The sequence below is a fragment of the Dermacentor andersoni genome, chromosome 7 (genome assembly GCF_023375885.2).
Source record: "Dermacentor andersoni chromosome 7, qqDerAnde1_hic_scaffold, whole genome shotgun sequence".
Lineage (NCBI taxonomy): Eukaryota > Metazoa > Arthropoda > Arachnida > Ixodida > Ixodidae > Dermacentor > Dermacentor andersoni.
Window position 1 is genome coordinate 1,643,132 of NC_092820.1, and position 26,618 is coordinate 1,669,749.

At 45.7% G+C, this 26,618-nt stretch overlaps 1 protein-coding gene across 5 annotated transcripts in view; it reads left to right on the top strand.

Moving 5' to 3' along the window:
• LOC126535674 (uncharacterized) overlaps window positions 1-26,618 on the top strand; it is a 372,872-nt gene that overhangs the window by 251,222 nt on the left and 95,032 nt on the right. For all 5 annotated transcript variants that reach the window (XM_055073269.2, XM_050182479.3, XM_055073268.2 and 2 more), the window contains exon 13: window positions 20,289-20,375. In XM_055073269.2, the coding sequence (XP_054929244.1) occupies window positions 20,289-20,375 (87 nt within the window). The remainder of the gene's footprint in view (window positions 1-20,288; window positions 20,376-26,618) is intronic.

The following is a 26,618-nucleotide window of genomic DNA, read 5'->3' on the forward strand; positions in this document are numbered from 1 at the left end:
TAAGGTATGACGTTACAGTGCCTCACAGTATACTTAATATTACTGGGAACCATACTCGCATGCCTGTCTGTAACTTTGGATTGGCATAGCAAATTCTACCGCAAGGTACAGTAGAACCCCGCTGTTACGTTCCTCACTGCTGCGTTTTCCCAGCTGCTACGTCGTTTTCATCCGGTCCCGGCATAGCTTCCATAGGATCCAATGTATAAGGAACCCCACTGTTACGTAGTAGCTGTGAAAACATTCCCGCATGATACGTCGCAACTTAACACCCCGAACGCGCCTGGGCTAAATTAGGCAACACGCTCCGACCGCCATTTTGGCTTTTGACAAGTTTTGGCCGGGCTTGGCTATGGAACTGGCTGCAAGAAGCCGCACGCCAGTTTGAGAGGCCGCCACTAGGTGGCCATTCGTGAAAAATGCTCTCACTATCATCACTGTGATTACAGTCACCGCATGGCTGTCGAAAGATTTTCTCTCTCGCACCCAACAAACGACTGGCGATTCCTCAAATGAACGTCTCGTGTTGGACGGGTCGACACACGGAGGAAGGAAACTCGGGAGAGGCCCTGACGTCACTCTTTGTGATGCTAAAGTGAAGCCGGAAGTTGGCGTTGCTCCGCCTATCGGGCCAGCTCTCCTCTCTTGTTTACATTTCTCGCGAAACCACGCCGCGCTGCGCGCAACTGGGCTGCTCGGACACGCGTGCTCTGCAGCAATAATAAACAATCGTTAGCACGTTAGCATGATTACGCCAAAGAGAGCAAAATTTCGCTTGGATATTCCTTCGTCCGTTGCCATTGCCGTGGCGTGGTGACGACGAGGAGCACGAGCCGCATGATGCCGGGGAGTTGCCAAATCCTAGCTTTGGAGAAGCCGTTGCGGCTCTGGACCTCCTCCGCAGGTACGTTGCACCTCACGGCGATGCTGACAGCAATGCGGCTTTCCAGGCTATTGAGAAACGTGTGGTGATTTCTAGCGAGCGAAAGAAACGGCAAGCCACCATTCTAGACTTTTTTAAGTCCTAAGCGCACTCTGTGGAAATAAATTCTTTCTAGTTGAAGCTGCACTTTTTTCATTCATTTTCGGAGCTTTCCTCACTGTTGCGTTTTCCCGGCTGTTATGTATTTTTTCCTCGGTCCGGTGAAAAACGTATGAACGGGGTTCCACTGTATTTGCCTTGCACAACGTTGCTTGTCTCGGTGACCAATACGTAACAGCGTTATCGACCGATGGTTCTCGCGAGCTTAGCAGGCCCCTTGCGCCAGCCTCGGGTGCCGATCCCAATATAAAGAAAATGGTTGCGACGGACCTGTCCTTGGCGCAGGCTGAAGAGCTTTGCCAAGTATTATCGTCCTACCGAGATATTTTCGACATCGACGATCTCCCTTTACGCCAGACGCTCGCGGTCACGCATCGGATTCTTACTGGCGATGCTACGCCTATTCACCAACGACCGTATCGAGTTTCTGCATCGGAACACCAAATAATTCAAGACGAAGTCAACAAAATGCTCGATAAAAACATCATTGAGCTTTCTTCGAGTCTCTGGGCGTCACCTGTGGTGTTGGTTAAGAAAAGAAGAAGGACGGCACGTGGCGCTTCTGTGTAGACTACCATCATCTGAACAATATTACTAAGAAGGACGTCTCCCGCTCCCACGTATAGACGACGCCCTTGACTGCCTGCACGGTTCCAGCTATTTCTCGTCTATTGATCTTCGTTCGGGATACTGGCAGATTGCTGTTGACGATATGGACCGAGAAAAAACCGCCTTCATCACACCTGATGGCCTATACCAATTTAAAGTAATGCCGTTTGTATTATGCAACACCCGTGCCATCTTCGAGCGCATGATGGACGCCTTGCTCCAAGGTTTCAAATGGTCCACGTGCCTCTGCTACCTTGACGACGTCATTGTCTTCTCGCCAACGTTCGACACTCACCTTGAACGTCTCACAACTATACTTGATGTATTTCGAAAGGCGAAGCTGCAACTTAACTCATCGAAATGTCGTTTTGGCCACCAGCACATTACTCTTCTGGGCTATCTCGTTGACGCTTCCGGAGTACAGCCTGATCCCGACAAAACTCGCCCTGTCAGAGAGTTTCCGGTTCCGAAGACAGCCCCAGACGTTCGAAGTTTTGTAGGGCTATGCTCGTACTTTCGTCGTTTTGTTCCAGATTTTGCGACAATTGCTAGACACCTAACTAATCTTTTGAAGAAAGGCGTACAATTCTCGTGGGGCCCTGGTTGAGGCCACCACCTTCTCTCATCTCGTCACTCTTCTAACCTCACCACACATTGTTGCCCACTTCGACCCTGATGCCCCTACAGAATTGCGTACAGATGCCAGCGGTCATGCTGTCTTAGCCCAGCATCAGTGTGGCCAGGATCACGTTATTGCTTATGCGAGCCGCGTCCTAGCACCAACGCTATCACTGGACACTCTGCTTACGTCCGCCACAGCTTCAACTAGCGATTATGCCCGTCATGCAATCGCCCGTGCTGACCACGCTCGCCAACTTGCGCGCGCTTGTCTACAAGTGTCTCAAGACAAGCAGAAGCAACGCTACGACCTCCATCACCGTGATGTCCATTTTGTGCCCGGTAGCCTCGTGCTGCTGTGGTCACTTTCGCGTAAAGTTGGCCTATGTGAAAAACTCCTTTCTTGTTACACAGGTCCATATCGCGTGCTCCGTAAAGTGACTGATCTCACCTATGAAATCGTTCTAGCCAGGCCCACTACATCCTCCGCTGTGACAACCAGTGACATTGTCCACGTCACCCGACTCAAGCCCTACAACTCTCCACTTGCCTTGGATATTTAACAGCACCGTGACAATGCTTTTGCCGCCGGGGGGGGGGGGGGTAGTATTACGATATCATCGAGCAATGCTCAAGAAACGAGCCGTCACGAGAACGACGATGAAGTTGGTCGGTGCGCTTGGCGCGAGCGAGTGTCGGCCTGGCTGCCTGGCTCCAGTGCAAATAGCCTGTAAATAGCCTCTTGTGTCTGTGTCTTTCCACTCGCAACAGTATAAACTATCTGGAGTAATGAATGCAGTTTTGTGGCGATCAACTGCTGATGTCGGGACCTGCCAGTAGCCCGAGCCTAAATCTATCGAAGAAAAGAATTCAGCGCCCTGCAAGCTGTCCAGAGCGTCGCCATGTGCGGTAGAGGGTAGACGTCTTTTCGCGTTATCTTATTAAGACAGCGATAATCGACGTAGAACCAAATGGAACCATCTTTTTTTTTTTCACGAGAACCACCGGTGATGCCCACGGGCTATTGGAAGGTCGAATGACGGCGCACTGAAGCGTGTCGTCCACGTGCTCACTGATCACTTGACACTCCTTGGCGGAGACGTGGTATGGTCGCTGCCGCAATGATGCGTTGGAGCCAGTGTCGATGTGGTGGCTGACGGTTGACGTGCGACCCAGAGTAGGCTGAGCGACATCAAAAGAAGAACGGAACTGGGCAAGCAGGTGAAGAAGCTGGGAGCGCTGCTCGGAAGTAAGGTCATCGGCAATGAAAGGTGTGAATAAGTCAGGTGATGGCGGAGCAGAAGTGGAAAGTGCACAGAAGTCAGTGAGCTCTGCATACGAAGCATCCGGCACGTCGGTTATAAACACGTCGTCAAGATGCTGAACACGGCCAAGTGCTTGGCTGCAAATGGCCTTCAGGGCTGTAGGAAGTAGATTGCAGACAACCATGGAGCTGAAACTGGCTGAAATGTCAAGCGTGGCGAAAGGGAGGGGAACATCTTTGCGGATTATGAAGAGTTCCGAAGGAGTGAAGAGGACAGCACCTTCAGAGACTGCACCACAGAAGACAGGAACAACGGCAGACGAGAGAGTATGGCGGTATGGCGATGTCTTCTCGAAGAACTAGCTTAGAGGGAAGAGAAGTGGCACTGACGAGGGGCACGTCACACAGAGGCGATTATTCGACTTCAGCACGTGCACAATTGATGACGGCGTTATTTCGCGAAAGAAAGTCCCACCCAAGTATGACGTCGTGAGAACAGGACTGCAGAACCACAAACTCCACAATATAGAGAACGCTTTGAATAACAACTCTAGCTGTGCATGCTGCTGAAGGCTGAACTGGCTGGGCGCTTGCTGTGCGAAGAGAAAACCCAGAAAGTGACGTAACTTTTCGTAAAGCGTGAGAGAGGCGTTCGTTTAGGACAGACACAGCTGCTCCAGTATCAATTAGCACAACGGTAGAGACGCCGTCAACAGTAAGGTCGACAACGTTCGAAGGCGACAATGAAGAACTTGTACAGATCGATGGCGACACAGTTCCTGCTTCCTGAACTGCGGCGCGTAGTTTTCCTCTTGCGTGGGTGAAGGGCGCCAACGCATGAGAGACAACGAGCGGCGACACAGGGAAGTTGAACGACCAGGTGAACTGGTGTAAGCACCAGGTGCTCGGCTGGTGGCTTTTTCGACTGCTGACTAAAATAAGTGTCGTGGAAAGGTTGCACATCAGCGTAGGGAGGCGACTACACAAATCTATCAGAGTGCAGCATGCGACAGCAGCTGAGTCGTGCAGTAGGCCAGGAATACCGCAGGCATAACATATGGGCCTGTTGTCTTGCGTGCGCCAAGGATTAGCAAAGGCAGGAGCAGGTCGATGAACGGGATGATGAATGGGTGGTAGCGGCCGTGGATGTAGTGCAACGAGTGGTTCACGAGGAAGCTGCGCTGCGACGGATGCGTAAATAAGTGGCGTGGTGACAGGGTACTGCTGATGTTGCATTGGTAGAGCCTCAGCAACTTGGTCTTCAATAACACGCCGGAGGGCAGGGGCAAGCTGTGTAGGAGGCTGTTGCAGCAGTGGCTGCTGTTAGGGTGGCTCAGCGAAGGGTAAAAGAGAAAGCTGACGTGCAACTTCCTCCTGCATGAAAGCTTGGATTTGTGTGAGCAGGGGGGAGTGATCAGAGAAGGCTGTCATGGAAGAGAGGGCCTCGCTGGCCATTGAGAGGCGCCTGGTCAAATCGCACTGCCTCCGCAACTCATCATAGCTTTGGCACAAGTTTATGGGCTCTGCTACGAGGCTCTGCTATGGGCTCTGCTGTGCGGACTCTTAGCGATCAACATTTGGAAAACGTCATCAGCAATGCCCTTCAGAATGTGCTTCAATTTGTCATTTTCAGGCATGGAAGCATCCACACGTTTGCATAGGTCGAGAACCTCTTCGATATAACAGGTGAATGTTTCACCGGGTTGCTGCACTCACTCTCATAACCGCTGCTCGGTGCACAATTTGTGGACGGCGGGGCGACCGAAAACTTCAGCGAAACTGTTCTTGAATGCACCGTCTACGCCAGCTGAAGCATGCTTTAATGTCCTGATAAAATCACTTGCTTCACCTACACAAGTCGGTTTCAATAAAAGTGAATTTGATACATGTGGTGTGGAAAACCTGTGATTGTTTCCGATTGCAACATGTGCAGGGTTCATACCAGCGTTAATAAAATGTGTATTCATGCAGCTAGCCGATTCCGCACGTTTTATTTCCCGCCCATTTAAGCGTGTCATTTGCGTACGCTTGTTTGGATTTTTTCCAATATTTCATTAACGGCATACCATATTTTTCTCGGATTGCTTATTATATTCGAGAAAAGGTTCTCATAGTAATCACACTTCGCTATCTTTAAATCACTTTGTACTTCACTCCGAAGCTTTTTGTACGTCACACATAGGTCAGGCTGTCACGTGCGGATGAAAGTGTGATACGTAGCGTCTTTCTTTTTGATACATTCGTACATGTCTTTGTCGACCCAAGGTATGCGTGGCTTTTTTTGTTTCTTTCGAGAAGCCGCTGGCTGAAGTGGAAAAGCCAATGCTCTGTTTCAACATTTCGTTGAAACAGAGCATACGCTCTGTTTACATGTGTTTCATTATATATTTCTTGCCAGTCTACGCACTGGAGGAGACATGAGAATTGCTCTAGAGTATTTTGTCTGATTATTCAGTGAAATTGCTGTTTGCAGTCATTGTTTTGTTTGTTAGGGTCTTTAGGGATAAGATAAAACACCAGTAAATAGAGACCTACATCTGCTATTAGTACTCCCCACTTGACATCACATTCATTTAAGTTCGAAACGCATATGTCTAACGATGCAGCGCTATTGATTGTTACCCTCGTTGGTGCAGTAATGTAATTACTGCAGCCATAACAAGAAAACAATGTTTTGAGTTCTAGCAACCATGTTTCATCAGTGATCATGTTGACATTCACATCTATCATAATTACAGAAGTCGATCGGGTCAAAGGCAATAGCTTTTCCATAAAACTACAAAATGTGGCCTTGTCTCCAGTTGGGGGCCTTATATGACACTTACAACAGTTTTATTTAGGTGCACGGTCAAACCTTCCACATCATTAGTAATAATAGAAAACTCATCAATGACAACTAACTTCAACGGTTCTTTAACATAAACATCTACCCCTCATGAACAGCAGGTTGCCATTATCCCTCAAGAGAAAAGTGTATTAACAGCTGTGTCTTACCAGTACTCACGTATGGGGCAGAAACCTAGAGGCTTATGAAAAGGGTTCTGCTTACATTGAGGACGACGCAATGAGCTATGGAAAGAAGAATGATGGGTGTAACGTTAAGGGGTAAGAAAAGAGCAGATTGGGAGAGGGAACAAACGCGAGTTAGACATTTTAGTTGAAATCAATAAAAAGAAATGGGCATGGGCAGGACATATAATGAGGAGCGAAGATAACCGATAGTCATTAAGGGTTACGGACTGGATTCCAAGAGAAGGGAAGCGTAGCAGGGGGCGGCAGAAAGTTAGGTGGGCGGATGAGATTAAGAAGTTTGCAGGGACAACGTGGCCACAATTAGTACACGACCGGGGTAGTTGGAGAACTATGGGAGAGTCCTTTGCCCTGCAGTGGGTGTAACCAGGCTGATGATGATGCTACCCCTCCACCGGCTTCATTATTTTCTTTTTTATTATTTAATTATTTACAAATACTGCCGGCCCTATTCAGGCCCAAGCAGGAGTGGTTACATCAGTAGTAATAAAGAAGGTTGGAAATCGAAAAATAGAATACAGAACAATAATAAAAGTATATAAAATATAATATATAGGAACATCAGCCTTTGCAGTTCAGACTTATCAACAATAAATACGATATAGGAACAACAGTTGTAGTTTGCTACTCAACAACAAAGTACTGACAAACCATGGACACACAACAGATAATTCAATTCAGCATTTTCACCTAATTTTATTACAAAACGCAGACGATGATTAATTTCCTTGCCTATGTGCATGATGCTATTAATCAAAAGAAAAGCCATTCACAAGATTAACGAATGATTGTGTGGTATTAGCGTTAACTAATTGTTTTGTTAATTTATTTCATAATGAAATAGCATGAGGAAACGGAATATTGATGCATGCTAAGGTGACTGAATGGTTGCCTAACTGTTGGGTTGTGTTGTGTTATGTACGGGAAAAGCGTATTGGCGGCTCGGTTATGTGACGTTCACGCTGTATTTTGACGTGACCATGGTAAAGCTGATATATGATGTCATCATATATGATGTCTCTTCTTATATGACATGAGCCAACTGTGGAACATTCAGTTATTCATTCAGTGGATCATTTGCAGTTAACCATGTTTTCGTGAAAAGCACATCATCAAATTTTTTGGTTTTTGATTGTATAAACTCGTTAATTTCATCCACCTTATTTCTAATGCTGCTTGTATTAATATGTATACAGGATAACATCTTGCATCCTAAATAATCTTTGTTCAACTTTTGCATGTCACAGCAAGACATCTGTCTGTCACTTAGAGATCAGATGTATGAGTAGACGCCATCTCAGTGCCATAGTTTATCATTAGGTCATTTTAGATAAGTCCGCAATAGTAGTGATGTGCAGAATGGACGAGCCTTCATCTTTCCGAGCAAGCACTACGCCATTGGCAGTCCAAGCATATTGCCACTTTGTTTCCTTCCTTTTCTGTCGCGCAGACGCGAGAAATTTTTTGCTTTGTTGCGTCAAATGCTCGTTGACATACACTGAGTTGTCTGAGGTAAAACCAAGATCTTTACAAGTTAGCTGCTTTTTTCTTGCCTTCATGTGCACACGGTTTCTTTTCATTCTATGCATTATGCACGCAACAATGTTTTTGATGCCAGTCTTTGCAATTGACACCCAGTGACACATGTAAATGTCACTTTCTCAAATGCTCTCACCAACCACTACTCCAATTCTTTCTATCACTGTCATGACGTCATTTCCACCGGGCACACCCTTAATTTCTAAATTATTGGCTCTTTGATACTGTTCTATTTCGTTTAGTCTCTGTTACAACCTTTCGTTCTCCGCCTTGAAATGCACATTAAGCTTCACTAACTCCTTGATCTTGGCCCTCAAATCGTCTGTATCTTTCGTGAGGCCCTGTATTGCATCGCATGTAGTGGAACAAAAATTCACGCTGTCTTTCAATTCTCTAAGCTCCATTCTCATGCCCCGCTTGAAATTCTCTAGTTGTCGGCACAACTCTTTCACATCCATTTTGTCTGACTAGCTCAGATAACAAAGCAAATACACACCAGTATCAACACACAGTTTGTTCAGCAGCAGTGCACAGGACAATCTAACAAAAAGCTTGACTGCTGAACAGTTAGCTCACCTGCGAAAGCAGACGATGGCTATTAGCGTTGTACGACGGTGTGCTGCTGCCGAACTGTAGCCTGGGCCAGCCATACCTTTGCCTTTCATAGGGGCACGGTGACGCCCTTTTCTGGAAGATGGCCGTCCTAGCTCCACTTGTCACCTGGTGCCTCCGGTTAGCCCCTGTGCCGCTCCTTCACTTCTTGCTGATATGCTGGAACAGATGCAGGACAGTGCGCTGCTGCCGAAAGGTATTGAAAAACTAGAAAGAATTCAAAGGTTAGCCGCTTGCTTCATTTATAAACGCTTCAAACAGTGTGATTCCCCAACCAGTATGCTGGAAACTGCAAACTTAGAACCACTAGCTTGCCAAAGAAAAACTGCCAGATTAAATTTATTTCGCCAGCTTTACGATGGGAAACTAGGAATACAACCACACGACTATAATATTAAGGACACATCTCGAATTTCCTGCTTCTAAGACAGCCAGTATAGTAAGTATATAAGTATATTACTATATATAAGTATATTACTATATATAAGTATATTGTAGTATTAAGTATATTAAGTCTGCTGCTGTTTCTGGGATTTTGTACAAATGCCTATGCCTACCTTTTCTGAACTTGCAGAATGCATAGAAGTCCTCGAAAAAATTCTGCAGAACAAAATTGCTAAAGTTGTTGATGTTGTTTCTTGTGCTGATACAAAGATGGTTACTATCCCAAACCCATTGACTGATAAGATGAGGAAACAAATTGATGAGTTCCAAATCAATGTGAATTTCCTTAATGAAACAGTAGAAAAGCTGAAATCTGAACATGAATATTTGATAGCTGAAAACAAGACTTTGAGTGCCTGGAACTCTAAACTTAGAAAAAGAATTGCTGAGATGGAATAATACTCTCACAAAAATAATTTAAAAATCAAGGGTGTTCCGTGCACAGAGGTGAAAGTTGTTTAGCTAACTTTAGCAAGTTTAGCATTGATTACAAAATTCAGTGCCCCATTTGTGACACTGACGTAGACATAGTTCATTGTGTTCCTTGAAGCTCGAATTTGAAATACTTGATAGCTCATTTCCATTCCCAAACAAAGAAGGCTGTGTTCATGGGCAAGGCACAAAGGACACGGCTGCAGACTAACGACCTTGGCGTTTCAGGAAATGATGTTCAGCCCGTGCATGTACACGATCACTTGACCCAGCAGAATAAAAAGATTTTATCAGTGACCCTAAAACTGAAAAAACAAAGAAAAGGGCAATTTTTGTGGACGGATGACTGTTTGATCAAGGCACGTAAAACGTCACAGCCGTGTCTTCCGAATGCGAAATGAAGCTGACCTAAGCATCTTTTTGAACTAATCTTATCTGATATCCTGTCATCACAATGCCTTATATCGATTCTAACAACTTTCATTCTGTATCATCTCAGACCTATAACTCTCTCATCCACTTCAACACGCGCAGCCTCAGCAAGCATTTTGATGATTTCCTGGCTCTTTTTTGTTCCCTTCACTTCCCTTTTTTGATAATCTGCGTTTCTGAGACTTGGCTTATCGATTCCGATGAAAACTTGTTTTGCTTTCCAAATTACAATGCAGAATATCACCACCATGTGTCCTCGTGTCACGGATTTCTAACTACTTACTTAATTGTACTCAGACTGTATCTATTTCAGGCGTGCTTTCTGACACCAAGACAACCAACATAGGGGTCCCACAAGGCTCTATATTAGGCCCTCTTCTATACCTCTACATTTATAACCTATCAGATTGTTTGTCACCACACACAGAATCCTTCCTCTACGCTGATGACAGCACCATTTTCACTTCAGGTGACTCCATTTCAGCCTTAACTTCTCAGCTAAACAGTGATCTGCAGAGCGTTACTATTTGGTGCCATAAAAATAAGCTTGTTATTATTCTATCTAAGACAAAGTACGTTGTTTTCAGTTCTAGGTCTAAAAAGCAGTGTGACTTACTCCCGATGTATGTCAACAACTATGCAATATACCCATCTAATCAATGCACATTTCTCGGTGTCGAACTTGACTTTTTGTTAAACTTTAACGTGCACATTAATCAAATAAAAAGGAAAACTGCCTATGGCATTCGTGTTCTCAAAGCTCGTCAATATTTCACGCTCCGTATTCTAACTTCTCTCTATTTTGCATTCATTCATAGTCATTTAACTTATTGTACCGAGTTGTGGGGCCTTACACACAAAACTTACTTATGCCCTCTTGAACATATCCAAAAACAGCCACTCCATATTGTAACCAACAGCGCATATCTCGCCAATTCGGCTCCACTATTTTCCTTATTAAATATTCTTCCTATTTCAAATATTATTTTCTTTAATTTATTCATTGTGGCCTACCGCATCGTGTGTAATCCAGGTCTTCTTTATGTTATAGGAAAGAAATTTACGACTAACTCTAATAATACACGTTTTTCCCACAATAATAAATTTATTGCCTAAGACTCGCACTAATTATGGAAAAAATACCATAAGTTTCAGTACCATCAAAGTGTGGAATAGTCTACACTTGGAGGCTTAAACCTCGTCCTCATTAATTGTTTTGAAATGTTCAGTTCGCCTGTTCATGACCGGTCGATTTATATGACGATCGCTGTCGTTACTTTTCTCCTCTCCAGTGCATTTCGTGTATTCTTATTTATGTTCAATCAGTTACTTCATGTCGTGTGATTTGTTAGTGTCTGATTTTTTTTGCATAAGTGACTCTTCATTATCCCTTCACTTATTTACTCACTTATTTGCATATGTTCTTTAATGTTGATTAGTTCTTTTGTTCGTTACTCTCTATGCTTGCCAACTCCCTGTATTTGTATGTATTGTTTGCTTGCGTTTTGTAATTTATTCTGTTTGCTTGTATTGTATGTGTGCATTTCACAAAATGCTTCTGTTATTTTGTATTATACTTATGCATATTTTAACAAGAGGTCCCATTGCAGTTTCACATTAAGGGAGCTCTTTCTGTTGTCAGGATTGAATGCTCAATCCCGTCGCTCGTGATCCGTTGTCAAGATTGGAGTCCAGCATGAATTAGAAGGTAGCTGGCCCATGCCGTCGTCCAACTTATCCACGCTGAGGACGTTGATGAAGGGAAGAACTGCTTCTCATCGAGAACGAGGAATACGGATTTATTTACAATATTTATATCAGTCTAACATGACTGTTTGAGAAAGTACATCAGTCTAACATAACTGCTTGAGAGAGAGTGTCAGTCCAACATGACTGCTTAAGAGAAGTGTCTCGAGCATCCGCACAACAGCAGTTTTTAAACACTCGGTCCTCCCGCGATACAAGGCGGCGAACGTTCGTTTAGTCATCACAAACCAGCCGCCTCCCGCAGGACGGTCTACGCACACAAAAGCACACACGTTCGAAGGTCCGGAACCGACGTCAGAGGGCCCCGTAGAACTCGGAGCCGTTCCGGGTAGCACGTTGGGGAGTTTGGGAACAATAGTTGGCCCGCCGTCCTTAGCACCGCCGCAATGTTGCCGCCTATAGTCGTAAGTGGGCGGCAATCTTGCACTGCAGCTCGCCGTCCTTAGCAGCGCCGGGATGTTGCCGCGTATAGTCGTAAGTGGGTGGCAATCTTGCACCGCAAATGGCCATTCTTAACAGCGCCTCCATGGCCCGAAAAATCTCGACTGTCTAGCGCTGACAACCGCTGGGCAGGAAGAGAACGGCTGCTGGCCAGGGGGTGATTGATGCCTTGGCTCGTAGCGACCACTTGTGTATTGATCTCACCGCCCTAAAACATCCAACAAGGACAGGTAACTGCAATATGAACCCCACAACACGGCTCTGCGCCGAGATGACGTACATTGGCTCTCACCTTAGACCCGCTAGGCTTCAAAAAAAAACATAAGTGCAGAAACAAAAAAAAAATGCTGCATTTTGCTATGCCAATTTCTGAAGCAAATTCGTGCTGACAAATTCAGCAATCATGGAGGGAATCCTGCTAAATGAGAGGAGATCTTCTTGGCTTGAAAAAAATCAACACTAGTTACCCTAAAATTTAGGCGGGACCCTCAAACGCAGATTTCAAATTAGCCTGCTCAAACCATCCGCATTGCTATGCAACTTTCCCTTCTTATATCTATCGGAGAAGTTGTACTCTTGGAGATTGAGGCTCCATCGGAGCAAGCGGGCATTTTTGTGTGACATTTGATTGAGCCACGTCAGAGAACAGTGGTCGGTCTCGAAGATGAACTTCGCTCCGTACAAGTAACACGATAACTTCTGGCCGGCCCAAACTAAACAAGCACATTCCTTCTCTGAAGCGCTGTAGGCTTCCTCTCTTATATTTAGTTTATGGCTGGCATAGAGGATAGGATGCTCCTCGTTATCGTCGCCGACCTGACTAAGTACCACGCCCATACCTCTGTCGCTTGCGTCGCATTGAACTATGAATTCCTTTGTGTAGTCTTGCGCGCGAAGCACAGGACAAGAAACCAATAGCATTTTCAAACTTTGGAAAGCGTTCTCTTTGTCCTTATCCCAGTGTACGTTACTCGGTGCTCCCTTTCGGAGGGCGTCTGTTAATGGACTTGCCATTTGCGAGTAATTCGGAATGTACCGTTGATAGTACCCCACAAGTCCCAAAAATGAACGAAGGTCTGTTTTCGTGCGCGGCTGAGAAAATTCTCCAATCGTAGCTATTTTCAGCTCGGCCGGCCGTCTCATGCCTTGGCCGACAACATGACCCAGATAAGTAACCTGTGAACAACCAAACCTACACTTTTCCGCTTTCATCGTTAAGCCGGCTTCCCTCAACCGTGAGAACACCTGTTTGAGGTGTGATACGTGTTGTTCCCAGCTGTCCGAAAAAATTGCTACATCATCAAGATAGGGCAAGGCGAACTCCTGCAAGTCATTTAGGACAATATCCATTAACTTAGAGAAGCTAAACGGCGCGTTCTTCAGCCCGAAGCTGAGTGCGAGAGGGCGAAAAGTGCCTACAGGTGAGATGAATGCGGCATAGCGGCTGGCACTTTTTGAAAGGGGAACTTGCCAGTACCCCCGCACGAGATCTATAGTTGAAATGTATTTAGCAGCGCTAACTCTTTCAATTCGTTCCTCAATGTTGGGTATCGGGTACAGCTGAACCCTAGTGATAGCATTTAACTTCCTGTAGTCAACACACGGACGAGGGTCCATGTTAGGGGTTTCTACCAGTATTAGCGGTGACGTGTAGTCACTCTCAGTGGGCTCAGTAACTCCCAACTCTAGCATGCGCTGTATCTCTGCCTCCATAATCTCTCTCTGTCTTGGAGACACCCTGTAAGGCTTTGATCTTACTGCTTCGGTTGATGTCAGCTCAATCTCATGCGTTATTAGTTCGGTTCTACCCGGCCGATCGCTGAATCTGTCCAGATATTCCCCTAACACCTCTTTTAGCTCATCTAGCTGCTCGGGTCTTAGAGCGTGCGAGCTTACCGAGTGTTCTACTACTTCTTCTAGGCTGATTTCAGAGTTGGAGGTCGCCCTATACTCCTTAAACTTGGTACTAGTGCCATCCTGCTCTTTGATGGTATAGTTAACAACTCCGCTCTGCTCTATATACGGCTTCATCAAATTGCAGTGATATATCCTCACCTCCTTCCTGCGACCGGGCATTTTCAGAGCATAGTTAGTATCTGAAAGTTTGTGCAGCACTTTAACGGGCCCGTCCCAGTGTGAACTTCAAGCTTGTTCTTTCTTGAGGGTTTGAGGATCATTACCTGGTCTCCGGCGTTAAACGTACGAAGCCTCGCATTCTTGTCGTAATAGAATTTGGCGTTCTTTTGAGCTACTCCCATGTTCTTTCCGACTAGTTCTTGGGTTGCGCTTAGCCGATCCAGCAATTTTAGCACGTATTCAACCACTGTGGGACTCTCCCCTCTTTCCTCTCACATCTCTCTTAACATCGTTAGTGGAGAACGGAGTGTCCTCCCATACACTAGTTCTGCTGGCGAGAACCCTGTCGCTTCATGTGGAACCGTTCGCAAAGCGAACAAAGTTGCCGGCAGACAGTTTTCCCCGTCCTCCTTGTGCTCATAACAGAGTGCACGCAAAACTCGCTTAAGCACCGAATGCCACCTCTGTACACTGTTTGACTGAGGGTGATAGACAGAACTGTGTATTAACTTTACCCCGCACTTTTGCAAGAATGTGGAAGTCAGTGCGCTCGTGAATACTGACCCTTGATCTGCCTGAATTTCGGCTGGAAACCCAACTCGTGCAAACACTGTCAAAAGCGCGTCTACTACTTCGGTGGAGCTGAGCTCTTTCAAAGGGATTGCTTCTGGAAACTTGGTAGCCGGACACAGCATGGTAAACAAGTACCTGTAGCCCGATTTTGTTTTTGGAAGAGGCCCTACCGTGTCTATTACAAGTTGTCGGAAAGGCTTTGTTATTAAGGGCACTACCTTCAGTGGAGCTTTCCATGTCTCTCCTAGTTTACCAGAACGCTGGCAGGCGTCGCATGATCTTACAAAGTTTTCTACGTCTTTGAAACAGCCTAGCCAGTAGTATTCCATAAGCAATCTTTCCTTTGATTTGTTTATGCCTAGGTGGCCGGACCACCCATTTCCATGACAGAGACTCAAAAGGTCCTCCCTGTACTTAGTAGGTACGACTAACTGATCTAAAACCCTACCCTTTCGATCTCTGTAGTGCCGATACAACAATCCTCCTCTCTGATGTATCGTCACGTTGCGCCTAGCAATGCCTTCTTTAGCTGTGTCATGTAATTTAGCTAAGCTCTCATCATTCTTTTGCTCGGCTGCCAGTGACTCTCTATCCACACGTAAGAGCTGATCAAAGTTCTTTGAGGCCGGTGATAATAACGACCCTGTCTCGCTTGTGAGTGCGTCAGCTTGCTCTTCCTGCAGGCTAGAACTTAGACACTCTAGTACGCTCTCATTGAGCTGGTCAGCTGGCAGGCTCTCCTCAACTGTTTTTTTGTCCCTCGGGCCTAGCTCGGATTCGGGGATTGAAGTTATCCCCTTTTCTGCTTCCGCTGGAGGAGCTTGTGCATTTTCAGCCGAAAGCGACGCGATCTTATGAGCTTGGCCTCGGGTCAATGCCTGTACTATGCCCTGCCCAGTTTGAGCCCTTTGTGACGCAGTAACTGATTCGAACGATTCGAAAAGATGTAAGGGTACTGCTGTGACAAAAATTTGGAAACTGCAGCCTCAGTCTCTAGCTCCCCGAATGGTCCACTGATTTTGACTTTGGCTATGGGCAGACACACGCTGTGTTCTTCTACAACCTGTTTTATCCATGCTACTTCTCCGGTGAAGTCATCTACCGTCACGTAAGACAATGTCCATCGTGGCGGCACTGTCTCTTAGCACTCGGCATGGTTTGCCATTAACTTGCAGGTCGTGAAGATATGGACTTAAAAAGTTCCATATTCTCGTCTTTTTCCTCCACGTAGGAGAAAACTACACTAGGATTCCCGCAGTTTACAGCTATATGTCCCAGTTTGTGGCACTTGTAACAGCGAATTGGTCTAAAAGATTCGAATTTTCTTTTCTGTTCTTTTTGTGCGGTTTCTCCGTTAAGTTTCTCCTCGCTCTTTTCTGCGGGCTTTTCCGCCATGTCTACAGGCTCCGATCGTCTAGTCTGCGCACCCCTTTTGAACGGAAATGGCTTCCGCGGTCCATTTCGACCGTCCAAGTTTCCGTCCTCGGCGTTCAACTTTCTACGGGTTGCATACTCTTCGGCTAATTCAGGTGCCCTTTCCACAGTGTTTACATTCCCTCTGTCTTGCACCCACAGTTTCACAGCTTGGGGGATGGTTTTGTAAAACAGCTCTAGACACATGCATTCAATGATCATGTCTCTGCTGTCGTACGCTTCCGCGCTTTTAAGCCACTCGACTAGGTTGGCCTTTAAGCTATATGCAAACTCCGGATATCCCTCGCTATCTTTCTTGCCTGTGCTCCTAAACCTTTGCCGAAAAGCTTCGGCTGAAAGGCGGTACTTCTTCAAGAGACTAGCCTTAACTTTTGCATAATCATATGCATCCTGTGCACTCAGTCTGGCGATTACTTCCGCCGCCTCACATGGCAACATAGACAGCAACCGCTGTGGCCATGTACTCGGGCCGAAGTTCATCTTCTCGCAAGTCCTTTCAAAATTGCTTAGGAACAAGCCTATGTCGGTCCCGACCTCAAATGGCTTTAATAGCCTGTCCATGCGGTACGATTCAGCCTCACTTGATCGTCCCAGAGCGCCTTCACTTCCTTGAGACAACTCCAAACGTTTTCTTTCAAGTTCCAGTTGCATTTTTCTTAACTCGCTATCTTTATCACGTTCCTCTCTCTCCCGTTCTTCTCTTTCTCTTTCCCGTTTCTCCCTCTTTTTGAGAAGTTCAAATCCCATTTCAATTTCTTCCTCACTGGCCTGATCAGAAATTAGCTCCAATAATTCCGATTTTAGCATTTCCTTGCGTACATCTAGGCCAAGTTCCTCACCAACAATCAACAACTCGTCTCTCAGCAGTGTCCTTAACTCCATGACTGCTGCTTTACTGCCTTGATCCTGCTGTCTAAATCTAGCTAGGAAAACACAACCTAGCTAACACTCAACAATCTAGCTTCCCTACTGTTCTAAACAGAACAACGACAAAATGAAGCCTAGAGAGTCAAAGCAAGAACCAAGCACTCACTGCAGATACAGCACCACGTCGCAAAGTCCATCTTGTCAGGATTGGGGGCTCAATCCTGTCGCTCGTGATTCGTTGTCAAGATTGGAGTCCGGCATGAATTAGAAGGTAGCTGGCCCATGCCGTCGTCCAACTTATCCACGCTGAGGACGTTGATGAAGGGAAGAACTGCTTCTCATCGAGAACAAGGAATACGGGTTTATTTACAATATTTATATCAGTCTAACATGACTGTTTGAGAAAGTACATCAGTCTAACATGACTGCTTGAGAGAGAGTGTCAGTCCAACATGACTGCTTAAGAGAAGTGTCTCGAGCATCCGCCCAACAGCAGTTTTTAAACACTCGGTCCTCCCGCGATACAAGGCGGCGAACGTTCGTTTAGTCATCACAAACCAGCCGCCTCCCGCAGGACAGTCTACGCACTCAAAAGCACACACGTTCGAAGGTCCGGAACCAACGTCAGAGGGCCCCGTAGAACTCGGAGCCGTTCCGGGTAGCGCGTTGGGGAGTTTGGGAACAATAGTTGGCCCGCCGTCCTTAGCAGCGCCGGGATGTTGCCGCGTATAGTCGTAAGTGGGTGGCAATCTTGCACCACAGATGGCCATTCTTAACACTGTATATCTTTGTCCATATGTAACTCCCTCAGTGTAACGTTCAATAAACTCAAACTCAAAGCCAATATTTGCATGAAAAACTTTTTTAAATACTCATTTTTTCAAAAAACAATCAATGATTGGAATGCCCTGCCCAGAAATTCCAACTGGTTACAACCAACCACTTGATGTATTTTGTTGACTCTTGCTTTTCGTGACCCTTGTATATCTTTGTATGTTCGCTCTTGGTTGTACAGTCGATCCCGGATATATTGAACCCGGATATGTCAGATTATTACCTATATCGAACAGTTGAAAAATCCCCTTGGGAATCCCATGCAAAAGTATAGCGCTTATGTTCGCGTAAATAGAACTCCCGTGCACCGGCGTATCGATGCATCGAACTCCATGCTAAGCTGTGCCCTGGCAAGTGCGCTTCTCCCGCCATACCCCACCCCTGCAAGTACGCTCCTCCCATCGCACCCACCTCCGCAATTACGCCTCTCCTCACGAAGCTCTCGCGATGTTCCCGCGATCTCACGCGCGCTGCCTTGCACTCTGAGAAAGGAGCTTGTGGGTAAAAGGCACGTGACGAGGAGCACTTGGAGTGCGATTGGGTGTGAAAGGGAGCGGGAGGGAGAAACCACGCTGACTGCAGGCACCTGTTTCCTGTTTTGGTTGGCTGACACTGCTGGCGCAGCGAGACGAACGAGGTCAGTGCAGCTTGGGCTTGTGGTAGTGTGGAGATGTGGAGCAGTGTGTCTTTCGATTCGTTTTGTTCCTTTAATTCACGAGGCCAACGCGAAGGCTTGAGACTCGTGTGGTGCAACTTGTTTTTCTTTCCGCTTTTGGCATGTGTTCCGGAGCTATGGCCGTGAAAATACGCAAGAATTTGGATTTTCCAACAAAGGCAGACATCATTCAATGGGTGGAGGCCGGCGAGAAAAAGTCGTCGGTCGCCGCGGCGTTCGGAATTCCTCACAACACCCTGAGGCATTCTGGGCACCATCCCAGGTGGCATTACAGCACACGATTTTGTCAGCGCTGATGACAGCGTGCAAGCTGTAGCGGAATCGCGCTGATGCGAAGATTGTGGCTGACATTATGGGTGACGAGGACGCAGACTCGAGCAGCGGTGAAGGTTCCGACAAAGAGGACCAACCACCATGCACTGCAGCTGAACTTGCATCAGCTTTCAGCGTCATTTTCCACTGTTGTGGCACAATGGAAGGAGCTGGCTTTTCTCATTTGGACACTGTCAAGAAGCTTGAGGACAACTTAATGAACTTGATGGTGCAGAAGAAAAAGCAAGCAAAGGTCACAGATCTTGTTCTTCCAAAATAAAGTGCTCTGGTCATCGCACTGTGTTTTTGTTTTTTTACGTGCCTTGGAGGCACAGATCGGTAAGTTCCCGTTAGTCACGACATCGGGAAACTGCCTTGAGATGTGTGGAGTTGTTAGAGAAGCTTTTGACATGCATATTTTATATTTTGAATTATCGATATATCGAATTATTTCGCGATCCCCTTTGAGTTCGATATATCCGGAATAGACAGTATTTGCTCATGAGCGCCCTCCTGCTTGGACAGATCTCCGCAGTATTGTGAAAATAAGGAAAGAGCACTCTTGTTTGTTCGAGCTTGGCCATACAAAGCAAAGAGAGTAAAGATGAAAGAGAGAGCAAATGATGAAAAAGATGCGACAGATGGCAAAGCCATCCTGGAGGAAGCACACTGACGACAGAAGCTCCCGCACCTCTGTAAAGGAGGCACGCCTTCGCAAAGATATCGAAAGATGAGAAGGAAAGAAGACCTTCTATAAACACACATCAGATGGCAGAAACACATTAGATTGGTGCATTACGGTTCGAATATTTTAACAAAGAATTGCCATCGTAATGGTGCAAGTGTCCTCCCTGTGCAGGTGCAGATGAGCATCGGCAAACGGACGCTCCGCATGCCAAAACCACATCCATGAAGGGGCGCATTCCACAGCACACTAGCAAAAATCCAGACTCAGAAAACCGATAGAGAAAAGAAAGTATGCTTCTATAGAAGTACAGTAGAATCAACTCGGAGCTTGCCAACTTGATGTTAGTGCGCAGTGCATCATATAGATGGCAGGACAGAAAAATTGAAATGTACCAGTGACATTGAAAGAATTAAATAACAGCAGATGCTTTGCACGTCATCGCCATGTGAAAATGTTTTCTTTCCATTAATAAATATGAATATTGAGTTTGATGCTGAGCAGCACATTAAAATTAGAAGATGTGATGTGCTAGGCTTGGTTCAAGTTTGCGTTTCTAGATTAGCAGGCCTTTCTCTACATTGCATGATTGTTTTTGCAGTGGAAGCGGGTCGACTTCAGGCAGCTCCATGTGCACAACTGGGACACGTGCGTGGCCAAGTTAAAGCACATGCAGACTGAAGAGCTCGTAAGTTACGCCATGAATTTGTACTCTACCATTTGAGCAGCGCACGCATAATGCGAAGGTTGTGGGATCGTTCCCCAACTGCGGCAAGTTGTTTTTTTCCATCCACTTTCATTTCCATTAATTTATCAATCTTTTATTTTCATTTATTAAGCACAAGTAATTTCCCCTGTGTTGTCCATGGTGTCAGTGTTTGTTGGCTTCTTATGATATGTATATTTATGTACTTTTGAAACACAGGTATGCTGTGCATTTTACCTCGTCAGTGAAAGACATCTTCTCGGCTAGTTTGTGTTCAGGTGTGTAATGATTAAAGGCTGCAGTACTGGAAAAGACAGAAATCAGGACAGGAAGGAAGTGGAAGTTGCAGAAGAGGATCTTTTGCTCCATATTTTGTGTGCTGTCTTGTTTTGTGCTCTAGCATGTAATTGTGAAATACCAACTGGCAACAACCCAGACAATACATGCTGGCAGTGCTAGGTGTTGCCGAGTGTTACAAAAGCACAAAAGAGGAGTCCTGCTGCAGCACACCTCATACATAACTCGTTCTGACGGTGACAATACATTTTTCAGTAAAAGCTTGTTAATTGCTACAAAAATTCGAATTATACAAAATTCAAACTAATGAAAGTCAGAGAAAAAAAGTTAAAGCGCGTATCTAGCCCGATGTAGCGGGAGCGTGCGTGCGCACTCACTACGTCCCGTTGGCAAGAAGAACAACGTCTACTGAGAGCAAGGACTTACGGAGTCATCATGTCGGAAGCGCCTCGTTTGCTCAGTGTGAGGGATAACGTGATGCGCTTCTCATAGGTTTAGCTGTCAGCACTCAATAAGAACACCACGCGGAAGCTTTCCTGGACATTTCTGTAAGTTCTCTCAAAACAAAGGAAGTTTTTTATTAACAAAATAATAATCTTGTGCAAATAGAAATCACAGAATGGTTTACAGACACCATATGCTTACCAAATACGTGCAGTAAACATGTTCCTAATATTTTAAGGCAGTTTGTCGTGTGCGTATCATGGCTACGCACGCTTATATCGCATTCCGTTTCTCTACCACGGGTGCGCTTTAAAACCACGGCGCTGCAGTTTTTGCTTTTCTTTCCTTTCTTCTTCTCCGCCCTTAAACTGGCTCTCTTAACTACTACACGCAGAGACAAAGCAACAGCGCACGCATGCGATCCCATAGATGAGATGAATATATATATATATATATATATATATATATATATATATATATATATATATATATATATATATATATAGAAAACTATCAGTCATAGCTCTCGTAGTATAGCCCTGTGGGCCGTTTCCTTTTTTTTTTTCTTTCGAAAGTAGTCCTATTAGGGTTATTATAATTACACGAAGGTATTTCGCCCTCGTCAGCAGCAGTCCTTGGTATAGTTATTCTGGCGGCTAGCTTCCCACGCTATGCGTGCCGCCATCGCACCTGGTCAAGCTTTTCCTAGACGCTAGAGTTATGCTTTGTCCGCGCAACCTTGAGCGATCGGAAAGCGCGTTTTCCCCTCTTGGCCAGCGGAGAGGGGAGGCTTCGTTCCGGCCGCGAAGCTCTCCACATCTCTTTAAGGTGCCTTGTGGTGGTCTCGTGCTGACGATGCCGTCTCGGTGAGCGCATATTTCCCCCCTCATCTTTTAAGAGGTTCAATACATACAAGCATTTGTCTCGCAAACCAGATTTTTTTTCAAGGGAATTTTCCACGTCTCAGTAATTTCTCTCGTCGTATTCGAGTGCTGATTGCCGTGTTATAGTTTGTTAACGAAGCTTTCCCTCAAGTCTAAATATTTTAAGGCAGTTTTTCTAGCCTCTAAAGCCGCTCGAGTTCGCTCTTCTCCTCGAGCGGCCATTTTCCTAGAAAGTATGCCTTCCAACCACTCCAACCGACTATCGCGGACAACATGAGTCTCTTTCCACGTAAGTGTGAGGCTCGGAGCAGGAGCTGTGGCGCTTGAAAGTAGCCTGGGGCCTGACGAACCAACCGACTGAGCTATCTTTCCGGGCAACATCGAAGGGTCACGAGTTCAAATCACCTGTTATGTTCCTTTTTTCTTCGCCCCTTTTTCTTTCTTTTTTTTTCTTTCTTTTAATGTCTTTTCCTTTATTTTATCACTGTACAGGAACCCTCCTAAAAAAAAAAAAGAAAGATATATCTTCAAATATGTATGGCCTCACATGTGCAGGTCATAAATACCAGGTTCTCTAGCCGAGTGCCATCCATGCGGTATAACCGAGCTCAGATTGGTCCACCTTGACTGCTCAAATAGGGCACCACTGTAGGTTAAATGAGGCGTACAACTTCTGCGGGACCCGCCGTGGTTGCTCAGTGGTTATGGTGTTAGACTGCTGAGCACGAGGTCGCGGGATCGGACCCCGACCACGGTGGCCGCATTTCGATGGGGGCGAAATGCGAAAACACCCGTGTACTTAGAATTAGGTGCACGTTAAAGAACCCCAGGTGGTCGAAATTTTCGGAGTCCTCCACTACGGCGTGCATAATCAGAAAGTGGTTTTGTCACGTAAAACCCCATAAATTAATTTTTAATTTAACTCCTACGGGGACGCTAGAGTATCAGTCTCCAGTGCAAGAGGACTGTGAAATCCCGGTGCCGCGCAATTCTCCACCGGAAAATAAAAAAAAAAAAAACGTGTGTTGAGAAAATTGCACAAACAGGCCTGGAGTGCGGCCTGATCCCGGTGACCAGAACCGGTAACGCACTCTCTCACCAGAGCAGGATTGGCCACCCTGGTGCAGTACTTGGCCACAACCTCCTATATGAATACAACAATCGAACCCCGGCCCTCAGTCCCCAGCAGCCGCGAAGCAACTGACCACGGCGGCGGTCAGATCTGTGACGCTGCAGAGGGTGCTAAGAATACCTGGCTCCGGACAGGCCGCCATTGGAATCTGAACCTGGCAACGTTTAACGTTAGAACGCTATCTATTGAGGCGAGTCTAGCAGTGTTATTGGAGGAATTAGAGGGTAGTAAATGGGATATAATAGGGCTCAGTGAGGTTAGGAGGACAAAAGAAGCATATACAGTGCTAAAAAGCGGGCATGTACTGTGTTACCGGGGCTTAGCGGAGAGACGAGAACTAGGAGTCTGATTCCTGATTAATAAGGAAATAGCTGGTAACATACAGGAATTCTATAGCATTAACGAGAGGGTGGCATGTCTTGTTGTGAAACTTAATAAGAGGTACAAAATGAAGGTTGTACAGGTCTACGCTCCTACATCTAGTCATGATGACCAGGAAGTCGAAAGCTTTTATGAAGACGTAGAATCGGCGATGGGTAAAGTCAAAACAAAATACACTATACTGATGGGCGACTTCAATGCCAGGGTAGGCAAGAAGCAGGCTGGAGACAAGTCAGTGGGGGAATATGGCATAGGCTCTAGGAATAGCAGAGGAGAATTATTAGTAGAGTTTGCAGAACAGAATAATATGCGGATAATGAATACCTTTTTCCGCAAGCGGGTTAGTCGAAAGTGGACGTGGAGGAGCCCGAATGGTGAGACTAGAAATGAAATCGACTTCATACTCTGCGCGAACCCTGGCATCATTCAAGATGTAGACGTGCTCGGCAAGGTACGCTGCAGTGACCACAGGATGGTAAGAACTCGAATTAGCCTACACTTGAGGAGGGAACAAAAGAAACTGGTACATAAGGAACCAATCAATGAGTTAGCGGTAAGAGGGAAACTAGACGAATTCCGGATCAAGCTACAGAACAGGTATTCGGCTTTAACCCAGGAAGAGAACCATAGTGTTGAAGCAATGAACGACAATCTCATGGGCATCATTAAGGAGTGCGCAATAGAAGTCGGTGGTAACGCCGTTAGACAGGAAACCAGTAAGCTATCGCAGGAGACGAAAGATCTGATCAAGAAACGCCAATGTATGAAAGCCTCTAATCCTACAGCTAGAATAGAACTGGCAGAACTTTCTAAGTTAATCAACAAGCGTAAAACAGCGGACATCAGGAACTATAATATGGATAGAATTGAACAGGCTCTCAGGAACGGAGGAAGCCTAAAAACAGTGAAGAAGAAACTAGGAATAGGCAAGAATCAGATGTGTGCGTTAAGAGACAAAGCCGGCAATATCGTTACTAATATGGATGAGATAGTTCAAGTGGCTGAGGAGTTCTATAGAGATTTATACAGTACCAGTGGCACCCACGACAATAGTGGAAGAGAGAATAGCCTAGAGGAATTCGAAATCCCACAGGTAACGCCAGAAGAAGTAAAGAAAGCCTTGGGAGCTATGCAAAGGGGGAAGGCAGCTGGGGAGGATCAGGTAACAGCAGATTTGTTGAAGGATGGTGGTCAGATTGTTCTAGAGAAACTGGCCACCCTGTATACGCAATGCCTCATAACCTCGAGCGTACCGGAATCTTGGAAGAACGCTAACATAATCCTAATCCATAAGAAAGGGGACGCCAAAGACTTGAAAAATTATAGACCGATCAGCTTATTATCCGTTGCCTACAAAGTATTTACTAAGGTAATCGCAAATAGAATCAGGAACACCTTAGACTTCTGTCAACCAAAGGACCAGGCAGGATTCCGTAAAGGCTACTCAACAATAGACCATATTCACACTATCAATCAAGTGATAGAGAAATGTGCAGAATATAACCAACCCTTATATATAGCTTTCATTGATTACGAGAAAGCGTTTGATTCAGTCGAAACCTCAGCAGTCATGGAGGCATTACGGAATCAGGGTGTAGATGAGCCATATGATAGCCCAGATGAGATATCTATAGCGGCTCCACAGCCACCGTAGTCCTCCACAAAGAAAGCAACAAAATCCCTATAAAGAAAGGCATCAGACAGGGAGATACGATATCTCCAATGCTATTCACAGCATGTTTACAGGAGGTATTCAGAGGCCTGGAGTGGGAAGAATCGGGGATAAAACTTGATGGAGAATACCTTAGCAACTTGCGATTCGCTGATGATATTGCCTTGCTTAGTAACTCAGGAGACCAACTGCAATGCATGCTCACTGACCTGGAGAGGCAAAGCAGAAGAGTGGGTCTAAAAATTAATCTGCAGAAAACTAAAGTAATGTTTAACGGTCTCGGAAGAGAACAGCAGTTTACGATAGGTAGCGAAGCACTGGAAGTGGTAAGGGAATACATCTACTTAGGGCAGGTAGTGACCACGGATCCGGATCATGAGACTGAAATAACCAGAAGAATAAGAATGGGTTGGGGTGCGTTTGGCAGGCATTCTCAAATCATGAACAGCAGGTTGCCACTATCCCTCAAAAGGAAAGTGTACAACAGCTGTGTGTTACCAGTACTCACATATGGGGCAGAAACTTGGAGGCTTACGAAAAGGGTTCTGCTGAAATTGAGGACGACGCAACGAGCTATGGAAAGAAGAATGATAGGTGTAACGTTAAGGGATAAGAAAAGAGCAGATTGGGTGAGGCAACAAACGCGGGTAAACGACATCTTAGTTGAAATCAAGAAAAAGAAATGGGCATGGGCCGGACATGTAATGAGGAGGGAAGATAACCGATGGTCACTAAGAGTTACGGACTGGATTCCAAGGGAAGGGAAGCGTAGCAGGGGGCGGCAGAAAGTTAGGTGGGTGGATGACATTAAGACGTTTGCAGGGACAACATGGCCACAATTAGTACATGACCGGGGTAGTTGGAGAAGTATGGGAGAGGCCTTTGCCCTGCAGTGGGCGTAACTAGGCTGATGATGATGATGATAGTGGGCTGTCGGTATAGCCAAATGCAGTGATCGCACATGTTCGCGGTGATTGAGTGTGCATCTACATGCATGTCCATGCACATTGTTTCACTTTCGCTGCGAGCACGTTTTCACACCATGCCGTGAGCTGAGGCCTCAGCATATGAGCATTTGACAGTACACAAGCAACCATTGTTGCGTGGACATTATCAGAGCTGATCAAAAAATAATTTCGTTATAGCTAGGGGCTTTGACACCTACGACGCCAACTTGTGATGTCCCATCGCAATGATTCAATATTTTAATTTCTTTTCTTCTAAAGTCTTGGATGTTTCAATATAGTTGTTTCTCAAATTGTGTTGCACTGTATGTTTATCGGTCTTGTCAGTGAGCAATTACCGGCTGCTTCTTTTTCTTAATCTAATACATTTCATTGTTTGGTGCTACACAAGCATGAGCATATGCCATGCCTTTCTACAGCGAAGCTGTATATGGCTAGAGTTTCATGCAT